The 18,284-nt window shown below is 43.2% G+C and overlaps 1 protein-coding gene across 2 annotated transcripts in view; it reads left to right on the forward strand.

The window, feature by feature from the left end:
- LANCL2 (LanC like glutathione S-transferase 2) overlaps positions 1–18,284 on the forward strand; it is a 121,229-nt gene that overhangs the window by 66,898 nt on the left and 36,047 nt on the right. For both annotated transcript variants that reach the window (XM_073630460.1, XM_073630461.1), the window contains exon 5: positions 12,013–12,159. In XM_073630460.1, the coding sequence (XP_073486561.1) occupies positions 12,013–12,159 (147 nt within the window). The remainder of the gene's footprint in view (positions 1–12,012; positions 12,160–18,284) is intronic.

The raw sequence follows: 18,284 nt of genomic DNA on the forward strand, positions 1-18,284 counted from the left end.
GAATGGGTGGGTGACCGAGGAAGCTGCCAATTTTCTACGCAATGATTATCCGTGTATGCCAGTCATCTATGGACTACAGAAAATCCATAAAGACCCTACACCACTCAAGTTCCGACCTATAGTCTCTGGCACAGGGGCCATCACTCAACCAATGGCCCAGTTTATTGATTTCCACCTACAACCCTATGTGAAGCACTTACCTGCCTACATTTGAGAAACTGGGACCCTTCTTAACATTTCAGGATGAGTGGAAACTTACTACAATGGACATTTCATCTTTATACACTTGTATACCCAATGCCCCTGGCCTACAGGCCGTTGAACACTTTCTTGCCAAACAGGACTCTTCTGGGTTACCAAATGACTATATACTCGAATGTCTTGGGTTCATTCTTACTAACAACCTTTTTTTGTTTGAGGGGAGAGCATACACACAGATTCGGGGTACAGCAATGGGGAGCTCAGCAGCACCCTCATTCGCTAACTTGTTTGTGGGTTATGTTGAAGAGCACCATGTCTACCCATCCCCTCTATTCACCATGCATGCAAAGAAATGGATAAGGTACATTGATGATATATTTCTCATTTGGTCAGGTAGTGAGGATGACTTAACTGTGTTCGTTGACTTCCTGAATAGTATTTTCCCAGGAATAGTGTTCAATCCCGAGTTTTTGCATAATCGGATTTCATTTCTTGACATGCTTATCACCAATACCCACGAGGCCATCACTACAACTCTGTATACCAAACCCACTGACATAAACACACTGCTTAATTTCCACAGTGCAAATCCTGCACATTTGCGCAAGAACTTGCCCATTTCACAATTTGTAAGGATTTTACGCATCTGTTCAGATGAGACTGACAAAAGGAAGCAACTTGAGATAATGTATCACAAGTTTTTGGAACGTGGGTACCCTACTTTGGTACTTGACCGTGCCCTTGACAAGGCCTTGTCTGGTTGCACCAGGGCTTCTAGCCCTGTTGTTCGTCCACTGTTCATTCATACATACAATCAGCAATCAGGCGTGATTAAACGGGCAGCAGAACACAACTTGAACATTTTACAATCCGACAGGTCCCTAGGACCCACCGTCAGGACCAAACCCATCATGGCGTATAAACGGGGAAGGACACTGCGTGACCATTTGGTACAGGCAGATCCCAGCCATAACTACGCCAAAGTTCCACCTAAGATATCTCAGAAAACGGGTTGTGTGTAATAAATGTTAATAACTGTAATGTGTTCAATTCACTTATTTGCGGCAAACATTTTTCACATCCGCATAGGGGTAACCAGTATCAGATATGAGTTTTGAAGAAGGGTTTTCCAGCGCTCAGATTTTGTGATGTCAGAGATGGAATGGTATAATGATGGTTCTGATAGTACATTAATGTTAGAACAAAAATAGAGGGGGAGAGAAAGAGGAGGCAGCCGTCCTCAGAGGGGTGTCCATAGCCTCTGTGAGCATAGCACTGAAAAGGGAAGGGGGGTGTGGAGGCGCCAACTCCGCTGACACTGTTATATGGTGAAGGTGTAATACGTACACTTACTGGTAAGTCGGTTCAGATGGGGTGGCGATGTCCATCAGGGGTTGTAATGTGCTGGTGTGCAGCACCTCAGGGGATGTTGGTTCCTGGTTGAAAGAGGCTTGACAGCGGTGTCCAGTGTGTGGAAGCTCCACTCTAACCACCCTGGAGCGCGGAATCAGAAGTGACGTCAGCGGTGCACAGTTATGCCCCATACACACGGTCGGATTTTCCGACGGAAAATGTGTGATAGGACCTTGTTGTCGGAAATTCCGACCGTGTGTGGGCTCCATCACACATTTTCCATAGGATTTTCTGACACACACAGTTTGAGAGCAGGCTATAAAATTTTCCGACAACAAAATCCGTTGTCGGAATTTCCGATCGTGTGTACTCAAATCCGACGCACAAAGTGCCACGCATGCTCAGAATAAATAAAGAGATGAAAGATATTGGCTACTGCCCCATTTATAGTCCCGACGTACGTGTTGTACGTCACCGCGTTCAGAACGATCGGATTTTCCGACAACTTTGTGTGACCGTGTGTATGCAATACAAGTTTGAGCCAACATCCGTCGGAAAAAATCCTAAGATTTTGTTGTCGGAATGTCCGATCAATGTCCGACCGTGTGTACGGGGCATAAGCGTCCAGACGCAGATAGGAGATAGTACAGGCTACGCCGTGCTCGGGGCTCACAGCTCTACAAGGCCAGTAGGAGCTGTGAGCCCCGAGTGCATAGCCTGTACTATCTCCTATCTATGTCTGGACGCTTCCTGTACACCGCTGATGTCACTTCCGCTTCCGCGTTCCAGGGTGGTTAGCGTGGAGCTTCCACACACTGGACACCGCTGTCAAGCCTCTTTCAACCAGGAACCAACATCCCCTGAGGTGAAGGACCGCCAGTGAAGCCTGCACACCAACACATCCCAGGACAACACAACCCCTGATGGACATCGCCACCCCATCTGAACCGACTTACCAGTGTATGTATTACACCTTCACCATATAACAGTGTCAGTAGAGTTGGCGCCTCCACACCCCCCTTCCCTTTTCAGTATCAGATATGAGAGTATTTTAATTGCAACACAGATTTCTGTGTGTACATTTTGAAATGCCCTTGCACATTGACATATGTGGGAAAAACTGTTGGGCCGTTTAAAAAACAGTTTCAGAAGCACAGAAGCGACATTAGGGTAGCCTAGCCAAAACTGAAAAGGGCGAACAGGCTGACCCTAACAAATCTGTAGCAGTACACTTTGTGACATCTAAGCACCAGATCCACGAGCTACGTGGTATGGTGATCGAACGCATCAAGCTACCCAACAGGGTAGACGGATTACTCCTCCGCCGTGAGGCATATTGGATACACACACTAGACACGGTACAGCCTGTTGATCTCAACACCAATCTATCTCTGACATGTTTCCTTGGCGACAGATAATAATCTCTTCGTCATTTTTATCGATTTTCTTCCTTGGCATATTTGACCTTCATATACATGAGGATGTGACACCTGTACAAGTCTTATTGATGTCTAGTCTGGACAGTGCTCCATTGGGTATAGTACATACCATGTATTATATCTATTTTTCTTTGCTTGTTCGTACTCTTTTCCTCTGTGTTTTTCACACCCTACGCTCTCCCGTGATATTTGCTTATGGCAGCCGATAGGTCATGAGCACCTACGGTTTTTTCCAACATATTCTAAGGGCTAAATGTGACATTTTGTCTTCTGTTGGCTTGCATGTTAAACTATTTTGAATTTTGTACAACCATAAGCTGACCCCATGGTACGAGCGTAGAGTGCCTCACATAGGAGCTATTCGTGTGGTTTTTCTTTTTATTAGGCCGTATGTTTATTTTATTTTTGGTTATTGTTCTTGTGTTCTTGTTTCCTGTATTTATTTTTATTTTATTAGATTTTCATTTTGTTATATTTTTATTGTTCTTCATAAAGTTTTTTTATATTTATTTCATTTTTATTCATACATTTATTTTATTTTTTACATTTTATTTTTTTTATTCATATTTTTATTATTTTCCTATTTTTTTAATATATATATTTATTTCATTGCATTTTTCTTTGTTTTTCCTGTCATTTGCTTCCTGTTCCGCCTATTTTTCCGTTTTACCGTTTTTTCCTTTTTGTCATTATTTTTTCTTCTATTTTTGTCTTACTCCTCTCCCCTTTAATCTCATGTCTTATCTTTTCCCCACTCTTGTATCACTCTTCTCTTCTTTTGTTCGCCTTTCCTAGCCTCGTTCCTACACACTTGCACTATGGTACACCTAATACGGTGCTGGTCGTACATCATGGATTTCCGTGATGACGATGGCCCCACAGATGGGCGTCCTCCCATTGCCCTGTTGCCATGAGCGCAGTGTGCATGCTTGGCACGCTGTGATTGGCGACCGGAGCTCCCAAACAGAAACATAACCGCTGGGTCCTAGTGGCTGCTTATTCTCTATCGGGTGCATCTGGCTGATGTGCCCGATCCATTGCACATACACTGACGCCATGCATGCGGGCTATATTCTAAAATAGGGATTTACTGCTCCTGCCTGCTTGAAGTTACTTTTGATGCCTTTTAGGTTTTTAACACTTTCTGGCAGGATTCTGACGTCACATTGACATCACAGGGTGGGGGTGGTACAATTTTTTTTCTAATTTTACATGTTATGATTGGTGGCTAATGTATTTATATTCTGCTTTGACACTGTGGCGCTTTATCACATGCCTGACGAAGGGGCCCTTTGCAGCTCCAAAACGTTAACAACAGCAAGGACTCTAGCACAGACTTTGCAAATACAATGAATAATGGGCATTTTTCCATAACGTTTGAGAAAAAAAAGAAGAGAAACAGAATGAAGAATAAACATGTTAGTAGATTCAAACCATGTCCTGTCTCAGAACATCGGGAAAAATTGGTATACAACCCGCATCAATGATGACTGGGAGAAATCAGTCAATGCACTAGGCAAATGCATATATAAAAAATGTTATGAGTACCAACTGCAACTATTTTCAGAGAGAGGAAGCCCTGCCCCACGAGAAGAGCCTTGGAGATAGCAGAAAAGAATAGAAAAGAGGAAACGGAAGGGGAAAGGAAGTGAGAAGAGAAAGAGAGGCCGAGAGGGAAGAAACATAAATGAGGTTTCCAGAAGAAGAGCTGACCATGTTCAAAGCCCCCCTACAGCTGCAGATGAACATAATCAGCCCAGGGGCTCCAGACAGCCTCAAATCGCTTAATAGTATTATTAATCCTACTGCCAATTTGTTAATTGAGCATTATCCATGTCACCTTTTGCCTATACAGTGAGATACTCACTGAGGTCTTTTTACAAGACCGGACTATAGTAAGTTTTGTAGCTAAAAGCATAAAAATGATCAATTGCGGCTTAGAGCGGGGGAGGTGCTCGACCGGCTCATTTAATAGAGCAATACGAGGCTTTTGGGGAACAGGGATTCCTGAAACCTTCCGTATAATAACAAAAGCCTTGTCCCGAAAACCCTGTAACTTCGGATATTCCCACCATATATGATGCATAGTGCCAAACAAATGGCACCCACGAAAACAGGGGTGAGGAAGACAGATAAAGCCTCCACAAGCGAGAGGGCACTGCTTGCAATTTTAAGGTGGTTTTTTTTAGGTAAAATACCAACATATTTGTACTTCATCTCTGTATTCAGCTGTTTGGCTAGAGTTTCAGTTCAATTATTAGGGGGCAACTCAAAGATAAACTAAATGAGCAATGGGGTATGTAAATAACATTGACCTTTTGCATGCCCAATCATTGGGTCCACTGCTTCAGTGTCTGCATCTGCAATCTCTTGGGCTTGCAGCCTGTACCTATTCTTTACAAGCAGATAATGACACCTACTTTGTCAAAATGTCTGCAATCCATGTGCACAGATTGGGGTTCCCGCAAGTACAGTAAGTTTGGATATTTGAAGTGGTTGTAAAGGTAGCTTTTTTACCTTAATGCATGATGCATTAAGGTAAAAAACCTGTGTGCAGCTTCCCGACCAGAGCCCCCTCTTATAATTCCCAGGGCCTTATCTCGATCCAGCGCTGTGCTCGAGAGCAGAAGCTCTTTCTGCTCACTATCTCCTCACAGGGCAGATTGATAGTAGCAGGAGTCATTGGTTCCTGCTGCTGTCAATCAAATCCTGTGGCGGGGCTAAGACGCACTGTCTGGGTTAATGGGTGCATGCATCGAGCCTGCAGGTGTGCCATAATTGGTAGGGACTTTGTATGGTGGCACACCGAGAAGAGGAGCCAAGAGCGCCAGCACAGGACCTAAGAAGAGGGGGGTCGGGGCTGCTCTGTGCAATAATTGCACAGAGCGGGCAAGTATAACATGTTTATTGTTTAAAAAAATGTTATTAGGTTTATAATAACTTTAAGCCTATTATATCAATGTTCATACAGATTGGCTCAGTTATATGCACCACATCCCTCAATGAAACTATTGTCAGTAAGGGTTGAACAAAATGGTGTGACATTTTGAGGCACTGCATTCACAAAAATTCTGTTTTGTTGAAACTATATCATTCTTTATTTGAACAAATGTACATTTTTCCAACTTTATTGACAATAATACTGGACAGTAGATTATTGATTTGGAGTAAATTTGTCCACTAAAATCACCTCCCTTCTTCTGTCTAAGCCTCCTTGATAGTTTTGATTAAATGTGCTTTCTAGCTTCACAAATGTACCAGAGTATCTAGTCATTTATTTGTCGCATCAGTCATACTTTTCCTATGCTCCGTCTTTAGAAAAATTGGTGTATATCGCACTGACATATATCGAAAAGCAGCCAGCACAACACTAAGACAAGTGTAAATCAAAAGAGATGTGAAAGATAAAATTTTGTGCAGCGCGCAAAAATTCACGATAATAGAAATTAATATACATACTAATATATACTGTGCAATGACCACAAAAAACAATGAAAAGTGATATGAAATTCACATTCAAACTAAAAACCATGTGCCATCATCTAAAGATTTTTAAACCATAAATATAACAGTCCTTGGATAAACAGTGAAAACAAATTATGTAACCAAAAGTGGAATTCCACGTGACATCAGTGTTGAGGTGAAGACACAGACAATAGAACCACCATCGTTTAGTGAGGAGGCTTACCGGAGTAAGAGGACTCAAATGGGCATATGCTCAGTGAGTCAGCAAGGCATATGGTGTAAACACCAAAGTATGGGACCTCCACGTCTGGGCTCCAGATCAAGATGGAAGATAGTCCAATTGGTCACGAGATGTCACAGAGAAGCAGTCCTCAGAAGCAGCCAACTTGTCAGACCAAATCCTCTCAAATGTTCAAAATAGCATGACCAAAAAAGAAAGTACTCCACATTAGTGTGAATCTGTATAAACATTCTTCTTCTGCTTCTGAGGACTGCTTCTCTGTGACCAGAGCCCACGTCTAGAGCCCAGACGTAGAGGTCCCAAACTTTGGTGTTTACACCGTATGCTTTGTTGACTTACTGAGCATATGCCCGTTTGAGTCCTCTTACTCCGGTAAGCTTCTTCACTAACCGGTGGTGGATCTATTGTCTGTGTCTTCCCCTCAACACTGATGTCACGTGGAATTCCACTTTTATGCTCCGTCTTTGCCATTATTTTATCTGTAGATGGCAAATCTTTTCAGGTCATGTGAGATGCATATAGGTCATAACAGAATGAAAAGTAATTGCATTTCTGTTGTAGTGATATAATCATCTGATTACCAGAGATATCTGTTTTATAAGCTGGTGCTGCACTTCATATTATCATATAAAGATCGTCTGTTAAGGCCCCATTGTTTCTTCCTAAGTATTTCCTCAAAATGTAAAATATGGTCATGGACAGAAAGAGAGCTTGTTTTCAAATGATTTTTTTCCTACATTCTCCTAAATGCATATCTAAACCCACAAAGACAAATTTTATTTATTGCAACTTTACAGTTTTCAGGCTAAAAAAACATTTTCTGCTAGTACATATAAATACCTCCATATGCAACAGAAGGGGGGGGGGGGGTTCTGTAGTCCTAACACACTTCTTGTCCTAGGGGGACGACACTGCTTCCTCATAGATATATTGCACTGAGTGAATGTTGTCAACCTAGGCCAGGAAGCGTGTTAATTGCAATAATACCAAGTGAAAAAAGCTTAAAAAAGAAGACTAATGCATCCACAACATTTAAGACTGGTAAGCTGAAATATATAAACTTGTTTAGGGGTTTAGAAAATTTAAAACAAAATGATTGTAGTCTGACACCTTAAAGTAGGTGTTAAACCATTACAGTATAATCATACACTCCCCTCTGTGAAATAACATTATGTGCCCCAGTGTCTGTGTTATTTAAAAAAGATGCCGATTTCTACCTTATATCAGAGCGTCTCTTGGTGCTCACGTGACTCCTCGGCTCTCCCCGGCTGATTGCTATAGCGGGAGGGGCTGAGAACTCCTGCTGACAACAGCCGGGGAGGAGGAGAGAGAGCTGAGGAGTCAGGTGAGCATCGGAAGACGCTCTGATATAAGGTAGTAATCTGCATCTTTTATTATACAGCACAGACACTGGGACACCCAATGTTCTTTTACAGAGGAGATTGTATGGTTATACTGTAGTTATGATAGCAGCAGAAGGTGAGGGCTCGGGAGTGGACAGAGCTGATAGGGAGGGAGGGGGGAGAGCAGAGAGGAGAGCTGCGTATGACAGAGGCACGTAAACTGACCACGGTGTCGGGGCTCAGCAGCCATGATATACCTTGGTCAGTTTACAGGGCAGGATCAACCAGGTATTTTAGGCGATAGAATGGGCCAAATGACACAACACAATCACTGTGCTGTTATTCATACTTTAAGGCTGGAACACACAAGGCTCACAGCAGGAGTCCGGTAAGTCTCCATTCACCGTTTCAGGTCCGATTTCAGCCCAAATTCACAGGTTGCCACTGGAGTCCTCTTCCCCTCCTCCATGACTACATCACGGAGCTCGTGGATGTTAGAGACCTTGCGCTCCTCCACCTTCTGTTTGAGGATGCCCCACAGATGCTCAATATTGTTTAGGTCTGGAGACATGCTTGGCCAGTCCATCACCTTTACCCCCAGCTTCTTTAGCAAGGCAGTGGTCTTCTTGGAGGTGTGTTTGGGGCCGTTATTATGTTGAAATACTGCCCTGCGGCCCAGTCTTCGAAGGGAAGGGATCATGCTCTGCTTCAGTATGTCACAGTACATGTTGGCATTCATGGTCCCCTCAATGAACTGTAGCTCCCTAGTTCCGGCAGCACTCATGCAGCCCCAGACGACACTCCTACCACCATGCTTGACTGTAGGCAAGACACACTTGTCTTTGTACTCACCTGGTTGCCGCCACACACGCTTGACACCATCTAAACCAAATAAGTTTATCTTGGTTTCATCGGACCACAGGACATGGTTCCAGTAATATATGTCCTCATTCTACTTGTCTTCAGCAAACTGTGTGCTTTCTTGTGCATCATCTTTAGAAGAGGCTTCCTTCTGGGACAACAGCCATGTAGACCAATTTGATGCAGTGAGCGGTGTATGGTCTGAGCACTGACAGGCTGACCCCCACCTCTTCAACCTCTGCAGCAATGCTGGCAGCACTCATATGTCTATTTCCCAGACAACCTCCTGGATATGGTGCTGAGCATGTGCACTCAACTTCTTTGGTCGACCATAGCATGGCCTGTTATGAGTGGAACCTGTCTTGTTTAACCGCTGTATGGTCTTGGCCACCGTGCTGCAGCTCAGTTTCAGGGTCTTGGCCGTTTTTTGGCAATCGTCTTGTAGCCTAGGCCATCTTTTATGTAGAGCAACTTTTTTTTTTTTTAGATCCTCAGAGTTCTTTGCCATGAGGTGCCATGTTGAACTTCCAGTGACCAGTATGACAGAGTGAGAGCGATAACTCCAAGTTTAACACACCTGCTCCCCATTCACACCTGAGACCTTGTAACACTAACGAGTCACATGACACTGGGGAGGGAAAATGGCCAATTGGGCCCAATTTGGACATTTTCACTTAGGCGTGTACTCACTTTTGTTGCCAGCGGTTTAGACATTAATGGCTGTGTGTTGAGTTATTTTGAGGGGACAGCAAATTTACACTGTTATGCAAGCTGTATAAAAGATATAATAAAATACTGCTCTCCTGGCAGGGGGGTTCTGTGCTGATTGTTTATCAGCACAGCCCCCCCCCCCCCCTCAGACCTCGCCCAGGACCACCATCAGGCTGCCCAGGACCACCAGGATGGCCATCCACAGTAGACCACCAGGTATGCTCCCCTAGACCCCCAGGGAAATACCAATCTGTGCCCAGGCAGCTGTCAATCAGTGCCCACTCACAATTCCTACCACTGCCAGTGCCACCAGGGATGCCTATCAGTGCCCATCAGTGCCGCCTATCAGTGCCACCCATAAGAACCCATCTTTGCAGCCTTTCGGTGCCCATCAGTGTCTCCTATCAGTGCCACCCATCAGTGCCGCCTACCAGTGCCCATCAGTGCCGTATATCAGTGCCCGTTCATTGGTGTCACCTCATCGGTGCCACTTTATCAGTGCCTGTCGGTGCCGCCTTATCAGTGCCCATCGGTGAAAGAGAAAACTTACTTATTTAATACATTTTATAACAGAGACAAAAGCAAAACTTTTATTTTTTTCAAAATTTTCGGTCTTTTTTTATTTGTTTAGCAAAACATAAAAAACGCAGAGGTGATCAAATACCACCAAAAGAAAGCTCTATTTGTGGGAACAAAATGATAAAAATTTAGTTTGGGTACAGTATTGGATGACTGCGCAATTGTCATTCAAACTGTGACAGCGCTGAAAGCTGAAAATTGGTCTGGGCAGGAAGGTGTATAAGTGCCCTGTATTGAAGTGGTTAAGGAGGGATGGGATGGTGTCCACAATGACACAAGAAGTGAGCAGCAAAAAAACGTAAGGGACAGATGCAAATGTGGACAGAGTACGAACTCTTGTGCTGGTGTGTTTTTTTTTTTTTTGTTTTTTTTTTTTTTTTTTAATCACAAGGAAATAGTTCACTACGAGTTCATAGAACATGGTACAACAGTCAACCAACATTGTTACTTGGAAATTCTGAAAAGGTTACAGGAATCTGTATGTAGTTTGCCTAATCAACACAGAGTATTGCATGTGTGAAGGTAAAGGCTGAAAGACAAAACGATTGTATTGCTATGAGCTGTATAGGATTTTTTCTATTATTTTGAGACAGGACCCATTTTACCATGAAATTTGAAAAATGGATTATTGAGTATGTCTGAAAAGTATAGAAAATACAGGTTAGCTGGCTGTTTGCTCTGTTGGCATTTTTACAAATGGACTGGCATAGTGGCGTGGTGTCAGAGGCAGAAAGCCATAAGATTTTTTTTCTGTCAGAGGGAGAAAAGAGCAAATTTCAGCTTTGCTAACATGTTACATCAACATGCAGGCAGTTTCCTCTGTTGACATTTTGTGACAATGGTACTGTAGGGACCGGTGTGAGAGTCAATGTAAGATGCAGAATGTCCTCTGGGTTTTTTTTGCCAGAGTGAAAAAAGTCAACAAGTGTCAGCTCTGCTGACCATAAAATACATGCTGGCATTCTTGACCTTGTCCTAAAAAGCACTGCTCTGTGCCCATTCCTGCACTCATTCATCAATACTCAGCGATCCCATTCATCCCCATTCATGCTTAGCCATACTCATTCATGCTCAGCCATACTCATCCATGCTCAGCCATACTCATCCATGCTCAGCCATACTCATCCATGCTCATCCATACCATTCATGCTCATCCATCCCTCCATACTCATCCATCCCTCCATACTCAGCCATCCCCATTCATGCTCAGCCATCCCCACTCCGCCATCCATCCATACTCAGCCATCCCCATCCATGCTTAGACATCCCCATCCATGCTCAGCCATCCCCATCCATGCTCTACTATTGTTTACTTTCCAAAAAGGGGTCATTTGGGGGGTATTTGTACTTTCCTGACTTGTTAGTGTCTCAAGAAATGAGATAGGCCGTCAGTACTTCAGGTGTGATCAATTTTCAGTGATTGGTACCATAGCTTGTGGACTCTATAACTTTCACAAAGACCAAATAATATAAATGGATTTGGGTTATTTTTGACAAAGATATGTAGCAGTATAAATTTTGGCCAAAATGTATGAAGAAAAATTACTAATTTGCTAAATTTTATTACAGAGATGAAGAAAAATGCATTTTTTTTTTTTTTTTTACAGATTTTTTTGTTATTTTTTCATTTATAGCGCAAAAATTTAAAAACACAGAGGTGATTAAATACCACCAAAATAAAGCTCTGTGTGAAAAAAAAAAGACAAAAATTTCATATGGGTACAATGTTGCATGACTGAGTAATTGTCATTCAAAATGTGAGAGCACTAAAATTGATTTTTTTTTTTTTAATTTTTTTTTTCTTTCTTTTTGACTTCAGCTTGTAGATGCCATCATAGAGTCTGGGAAAAACGTATCAAAAGAAGAGAATAAGACTGAGCGCTGTCCACTGCTGTATCAGTGGCACAAGAAGCAGTATGTAGGGGCTGCACATGGACTTGCTGGTATCTACTACATGCTCATGCAGGTAAGTCATTTAGCTTTGTTTTAGAAAAGCTAAAAAAGGACCTTTATCTCAGTAACCAGTTCTTTTTTCACAAGCTAGCAACAACATAATTTCTTAATCGCATGCCACAGAACACAGAGAGTAAAAGTGTTTGTTAAGCCCAAAAAAAAAAAAAAAAAATTCTGATCCTGTTGCCTTTAAAGCAGATTAAACAGCACAGTGCTTGTGCTGTGTAATCTTCCCCCATCTAAACTCTAAAAAACCTGACTGATCCTGCCACTTCCTGTATTCCCCTCTCTGCGCTGACCATGATAATCAAGGCTGCTGAGCCCTGACCACCGTGGTCAGAATATGTCCCTCTGTCATCCGCAGCTGTCCTCTCTGCTCTCCTCTCTCCCCCTCACCACCTCCTCCCTGCCTGTCAGCTCTGTGTTCTGTGTCTCTGCCTCATCCCCGCTGCTATTAGCACAAATAAAAAAACTTACAATGGTCACTGCCACTCCCTTTATCAAAGAGAGGCATACCACACTGTGTAGGTTTTTTTCTAAGAACGAGGATTGTAAATACATGTTTAGAGCTATCTTCAGGACGGTCACGTGACTCGGGGCCCCTTTACATCTCTGACGTGACCTCCCCGGCTGACGTCAGAGGAAGATCTCCGCCCCTCCTGCAGAAGCCATGTATCAGAGGTATACAGTGGCTGCGAGTCACACGCCCGACCTGAAGATAATTCTAAAAAGGTATTTACATGGCTCGTTTTTAGAAAAGACTTAGTGTGGTATGCCGGAGTGTAATAGAGGGGTTGGCAGTGATTTACACTTTTGCCATAATAAACACTTTAATATACATGACTACTTGGGTTATGCTGCTACCTTCAGGATTTCTACCTGCAGGATTTCTTTTCAGGCATAACCCCTCCCAGTTCAGCTGAGCCTTGTTTTGTGCTATTGTCTGAAGGTGTTGGGTGCTTCCCTGTATCTCTCTGAAGCTTTTTTTTTTTTTTTTTTTTAGAAGGGGGGGGGGGACTTTCCTGGTAGGGTTGTCACCTCATCCCTTTAAAATTGAACACTTATTAATTACACAGGTTCTGTGGCTTTATTACCACCTTAACCTCTTCCCGACCGCCTACCGCAGATGTACTCTGGCAGGTCGGCTCTATTGCGCAAAACGACGTGCAATAGACACTGGGAGCGAGCGCGTGTCAGGTGTCCGATTTGTCCACCACAGTGCCTCTAAAAATCGCTGATCGCCACCATTACTAGTAAAAATAAATAAATAAATAAAAATGCCATAAAAATATCCCATAGTTTATATAAGTGATAACTTTTGTGCAAACCAGTCAACATACACTTATTGTATTTTTTTTTTTTTTTTTTTATTGGATGCGTTTTATAGCAGAAAGCAAAAAATATTGTTTTGTTTTGTTTTTTTTTTTGTTTTTTTTTATAGCTCAAAAAATAAAAACCGCAGAGGTAATCAAATACCACCAAAAGAAAGCTCTATTTGTGAGAAAAAAAGGACATAAATCTTATTTGGGTACAGCGCCGCACGACCGTGCAATTGTCAGTTAAAATAACACAGTGCCGTATCGCAAAAAATGGCCTGGTCATTAACGGGGTAAAACCTTTTGGGGCTGAAGAACCTGTTTAAATTATTGTGTTCTGTTTTAAAGGGATGAGGTGGCATCCCTATTTCATTGTCTGTTACTTACACGGGGCAGAGGTTGGCTCCATCCGGTTTGGACACTATGGCCAGCAGGCCAAAAGGGACTGTGCCTGGATGGCCTGTAAGGTCTGCCATTCGTAGCTGGGCCCTGTGGGCAGCAACCCCTGGTGTACAGCACATACCTGGTGGCCACACTGGTAGGGTGGGCTACAGTTCTAGGGCAATGATCCCCTGGAGGGGTGTCAAGGCCCTGCATGGCACACCCACAGTGATGGGTGAAGTTTGGGCCTGATATGGCAATGCAGTGTGGACTGGTGTAATATTCGAGTTGTTACTGTATTAATAACTATATTTCAATAATTCATATTGATGAGGAAAGTTCCAAGAAAAATCTGTTAAGTTCTCGTGTAAAAAATGTTACAAAAACAATGTAAAAATTTAGAATATAAAAATAGATTATTCTTAGAAATGAAGTTTAAATCGGATATGTCTGTGTGTAAAAGTAGCTTCAATGTCTTGAGATGTATGTGTGTGAATGTGTTCTCGTGGAGAGCTGGAAAGAAAGTGAGTCTTCCAGCAACAGCCTGTCTGTACTCCTACAATTAACCAACCTGATTGGAGGAGTTGGACGCATCAGCTGTGTTGGACGCCACCACTTCACGGTCCCCGCAGAGGGCAAAATCTGCTTGCATGTCAGACCTTGCTAATAGGGAGGTCCACCATTCAGGGTAAGGGTCCACCTTCAGCATTTCTTTGGATTTATTTCAACAGAGAGTCACATCTTTATACTCCTCTCTTCTCCCTTCACGTATATGGGGTACGGCGGGATGGAATGTGGATGTGTTTCCCTACTTTTATGAAGTTGATACACACTCATGGAACTTTTTTGCTCTTCAGTTTATGGACTAAAATCACTACTTTTACGTATTTTCACCACTGATGAATTTCACTCTGTTTAGTGATAATTTGAAGTGATCACTCATTCAGTATATGTTATATTTGAATTGTGGATATGTGTGTTTTTGCACACAAGTGCACACTTTTCTCATGTCATTTATTTTATTGCACTTTTATTCATGCACGTTCAATTAATCCATTTTTTATTCGATTAATGTCACTAGTCTTTGTATACAGGCTGTAAGTGCACTTATTTAGATTTTTTTATGTACTGCAAGGGCCTGCCTGATTGCATACTAATTGAAAGTGATAAGGTTTGACCTCATATTATTATATGGTTTTGGTAAATCTAAAGGAAAATTGAGCGAGAAAATTGTATAATGTATGGCCAGCTTCAGTTATCGCTGCTAGAATCTTCTTCCCATAAAGTCACTGGTTTCAGGCCTTGGCGGAAGCCAAAAATTCTTCCTAGTCTTTGTTTGCCAGAGAAAGTGTTTATACCACCAAAACAGTTTGCTCACTAGTGCCACTTGAAATAAGAATTCTACCAAAAATATGGAGCTCTCCTGCTGTTCACCTGGCTATTTTCTATTTCAGAAATATAAGACCCTGAATGTCCTGATATATAAGTGTTGGTCGGGAGATTTTCTCTGCAAGAAGCAAATTGAGAGGCTGCCCTTTGAAGGCAAACACTTATTTGCACTATCTTTAGCTGCTTATATTCAGAAGGTGACTGTGGAGAAGTGCACGCACTTATACCTATAAAAAGAAGGTAAAAGTCAAACTGGTGATGCCTTCTCTTAAATCCAAGAATAGATCCTTTCGTAAACTACCAGCCTCAGGCTCCAAGCAAAAGCCCCCATTCCAGTTCTTTAAAAAGAACTTGACCCCCAGGTCCTCTGTTTCAGGAAGCAAACACTCTACGTGAGATGGAGACATCTTCTCTGTGTCGGCAGAGTTCTCACAGCTTCTATTCAGTTCCCAATCCAAACTAAGACATCCAGCCCATTATGTACCTCAAAAGGACTTAATATGCTCCTGAAGGTACAAAAATTCAGGATGGATTCTGTGATGGAACTGTCCCAGCACCCAGCTTTGGTGCTTCCGTCAGTATACCGCTTCCTCCAGTCTGGACATAAATACCAGATATTATAGCTGACCATACAAGACTAGCCAACAAATAGCTTATATGAAGCTGGAACCGTTTATTGAACAAACTCACACAGAATATATACCCACCGTGTCAGGTAAGCCTGATAACATTATCGTATGCAGATGAAATTGTATACAGAAATATAATTAATATAACTAAGGCACAACCAACACAAAGTATACTATTTCCCTACTAGCAACTACTAACTGACAGTGATTTAATTAACATGAGCTAATTAACTAGTCACTAAAACCAGCCTAGGTGCCTCAATGCCCACCCAGACAATGTTGTGATTAATCAGACAATAGTTGACCCAATTAACAATGGGACAGACATGCTTAGCAGAAAACACATAACACCTTAAAAGAGAAGTATGGGAATTTTTTTCCCCATACACCTACTTACCTAGGTGGATGCAGCATCGGACCGATGCTGCATCTGTCCCCCGCCGTCTCTGCACTGAGAACTGAGCTATTGAACATCACCAATGGTTCAGCTCTCTCAGCTCCCCAAGCAGAGCTGCTGCCGCCTGTCAAACAGCAGCTCTCCTGCTCTGCTCCTCCACGCTCACGGGAGCGCTGAGCTGTGGTGGGGCGGGGAGTGGCTGGCTCAGAGGCCAAGACGGCCTTCAGTCCAGGCGCCTGACAGATCCAGACTCCCGGAGTCAGGATGACGCGGTGCCTGGACTGATCTGTGTGATGTCAGCAGAGAGTGGACTTCAGACCGCTCTCTGCTGAAAACAGGTCACAGGAGTGCAAAACGAATTGCACTCCTATGACCTTTAGGAGAAGCACAGCCTAACAAGCTCAGGCTGGACTTCTTCTTTAATACACAGACAATAGCAGGAGACCACCAGTAACAGACTGTCTGGCTCCTATATTGAAGAACACTGAAGTAAAATGTCCAGCAGACTGTATGAGTTCTGGAGGGGTTTGGCTGGATACTGAACCGTCAGAAGTCAGCCTTGGGTTTAGTCCTACATACTGCTTAGGTGAAGGTACTGCTTTTGCAGGATAAATGTTTCCTTCAAGTCTAGGCAAAGTTTCTGAGGGTAAGGGCTGCATTAAAGTGCTGTGGAAGATGGTAGCCGCCTTTGATGCAGTCCTCCTATGCCCAGTTTCTTTCCAGAGCTCCTTATCTCAATATCCTGGCCGTATTGGACAAAGTTCAAGAGTTCTTAGATTTGCCAGTGCATCTGACTTCTAATACCAGATCGGCTCTTGAATGGTGGCTATGCATGCAGATGCTGGATACCAAAAAATCCTCACCTATGAATGATGAAATGCATATGATATGATCTTGACAACAGAGGCCAGCCTGTCAGGCTGCTGTGTAGTTCTAGGGAACTTGCCAGTTCAGGGAAGGTGGTCATCGGTGGCCAGTCACCATGCTGGAACTGTGGGTGAGTCGGCTAGCTCTCATACGCTGGTCCCTCTGCCTTCAGGGGTCTCTATGACAGAGCACAGTCAAACAGTGTCAAGGCAGGGGGACAAGGAGTCTGCCAGGAAAAAGGGGACCTCATCTTGTCCTGGGCAAAACTTTATTCGAGCCCTCTCCACCGTAAACATTCCAAGCATAGGAAATTGGCAGCCAAATTTTCTCAGCTATCAGCAGCTGAATCTGTGAAAATGGGCTCTTCACCTGGAGGTGCCGCACAGATTTGTCTGCGCCTGGGGATGCTAGGTTTTTGCCAGGATAATCTGGCTTCTTGGGTTCGGTTTTTTACTGATCTAGACCTTGCCTTCACTCCAAGTCCTTCACGGGTTATGTGGGATGCAGATGGAGGGCATTCTGGTGATTCTGATCACATACACTTGACCAAGACAAATGTGGTATGCAGACATTCTAAATCTCTTGACAAATGAGCCATGGACTCTTTCAGAGTGGCCAGACTTGCTATTGCAGGGTCTAGTTTTCCATCCAACAAGTCTCGTATTCTATCATTCCTACCCTGCTCAGGGCTAGAAAGTTGACCTCCAGGAAAGTGTGAAGCTCAGAAGTTTCTTTCCAACAGCCTAGTCGGGAGATGTCTGACTTTGAGTACCATCATAGGAAGAATCTCAGCCTTGGCTGTGCATTTTCAGAGGCCTATTGCATCTCATGCCATTGGTAAAGCCTTTGCGCTGAGTATCACACTGATTGTTCCTCCTGTGTGGCATTATCTGTCTCTTGGAGACCATAAATTGTCCACTGTCCATTCACCTGAAGGTATCAGCATAACCCAAGTAGTCATGAATAGAGGTCGGCCGATATTTGGCGTTTTTTTAGTTAATCTGCATCGGCCGATTGTGCTGATAAAAAAGGCCAATTATAGCTTCAGCGCAACTTGCAAATGTCTTCTCTCCTCTCTGGGCAGCCTGCCAAGTCTGATAAAAGAAGCTAAAAAGATACAATGTTTCTACTTATCAATGAACTGTGTAGGAGTTCTCAG

The sequence above is a fragment of the Aquarana catesbeiana genome, linkage group LG05, assembly GCF_042186555.1.
Source record: "Aquarana catesbeiana isolate 2022-GZ linkage group LG05, ASM4218655v1, whole genome shotgun sequence".
NCBI classification, from domain to species: domain Eukaryota; kingdom Metazoa; phylum Chordata; class Amphibia; order Anura; family Ranidae; genus Aquarana; species Aquarana catesbeiana.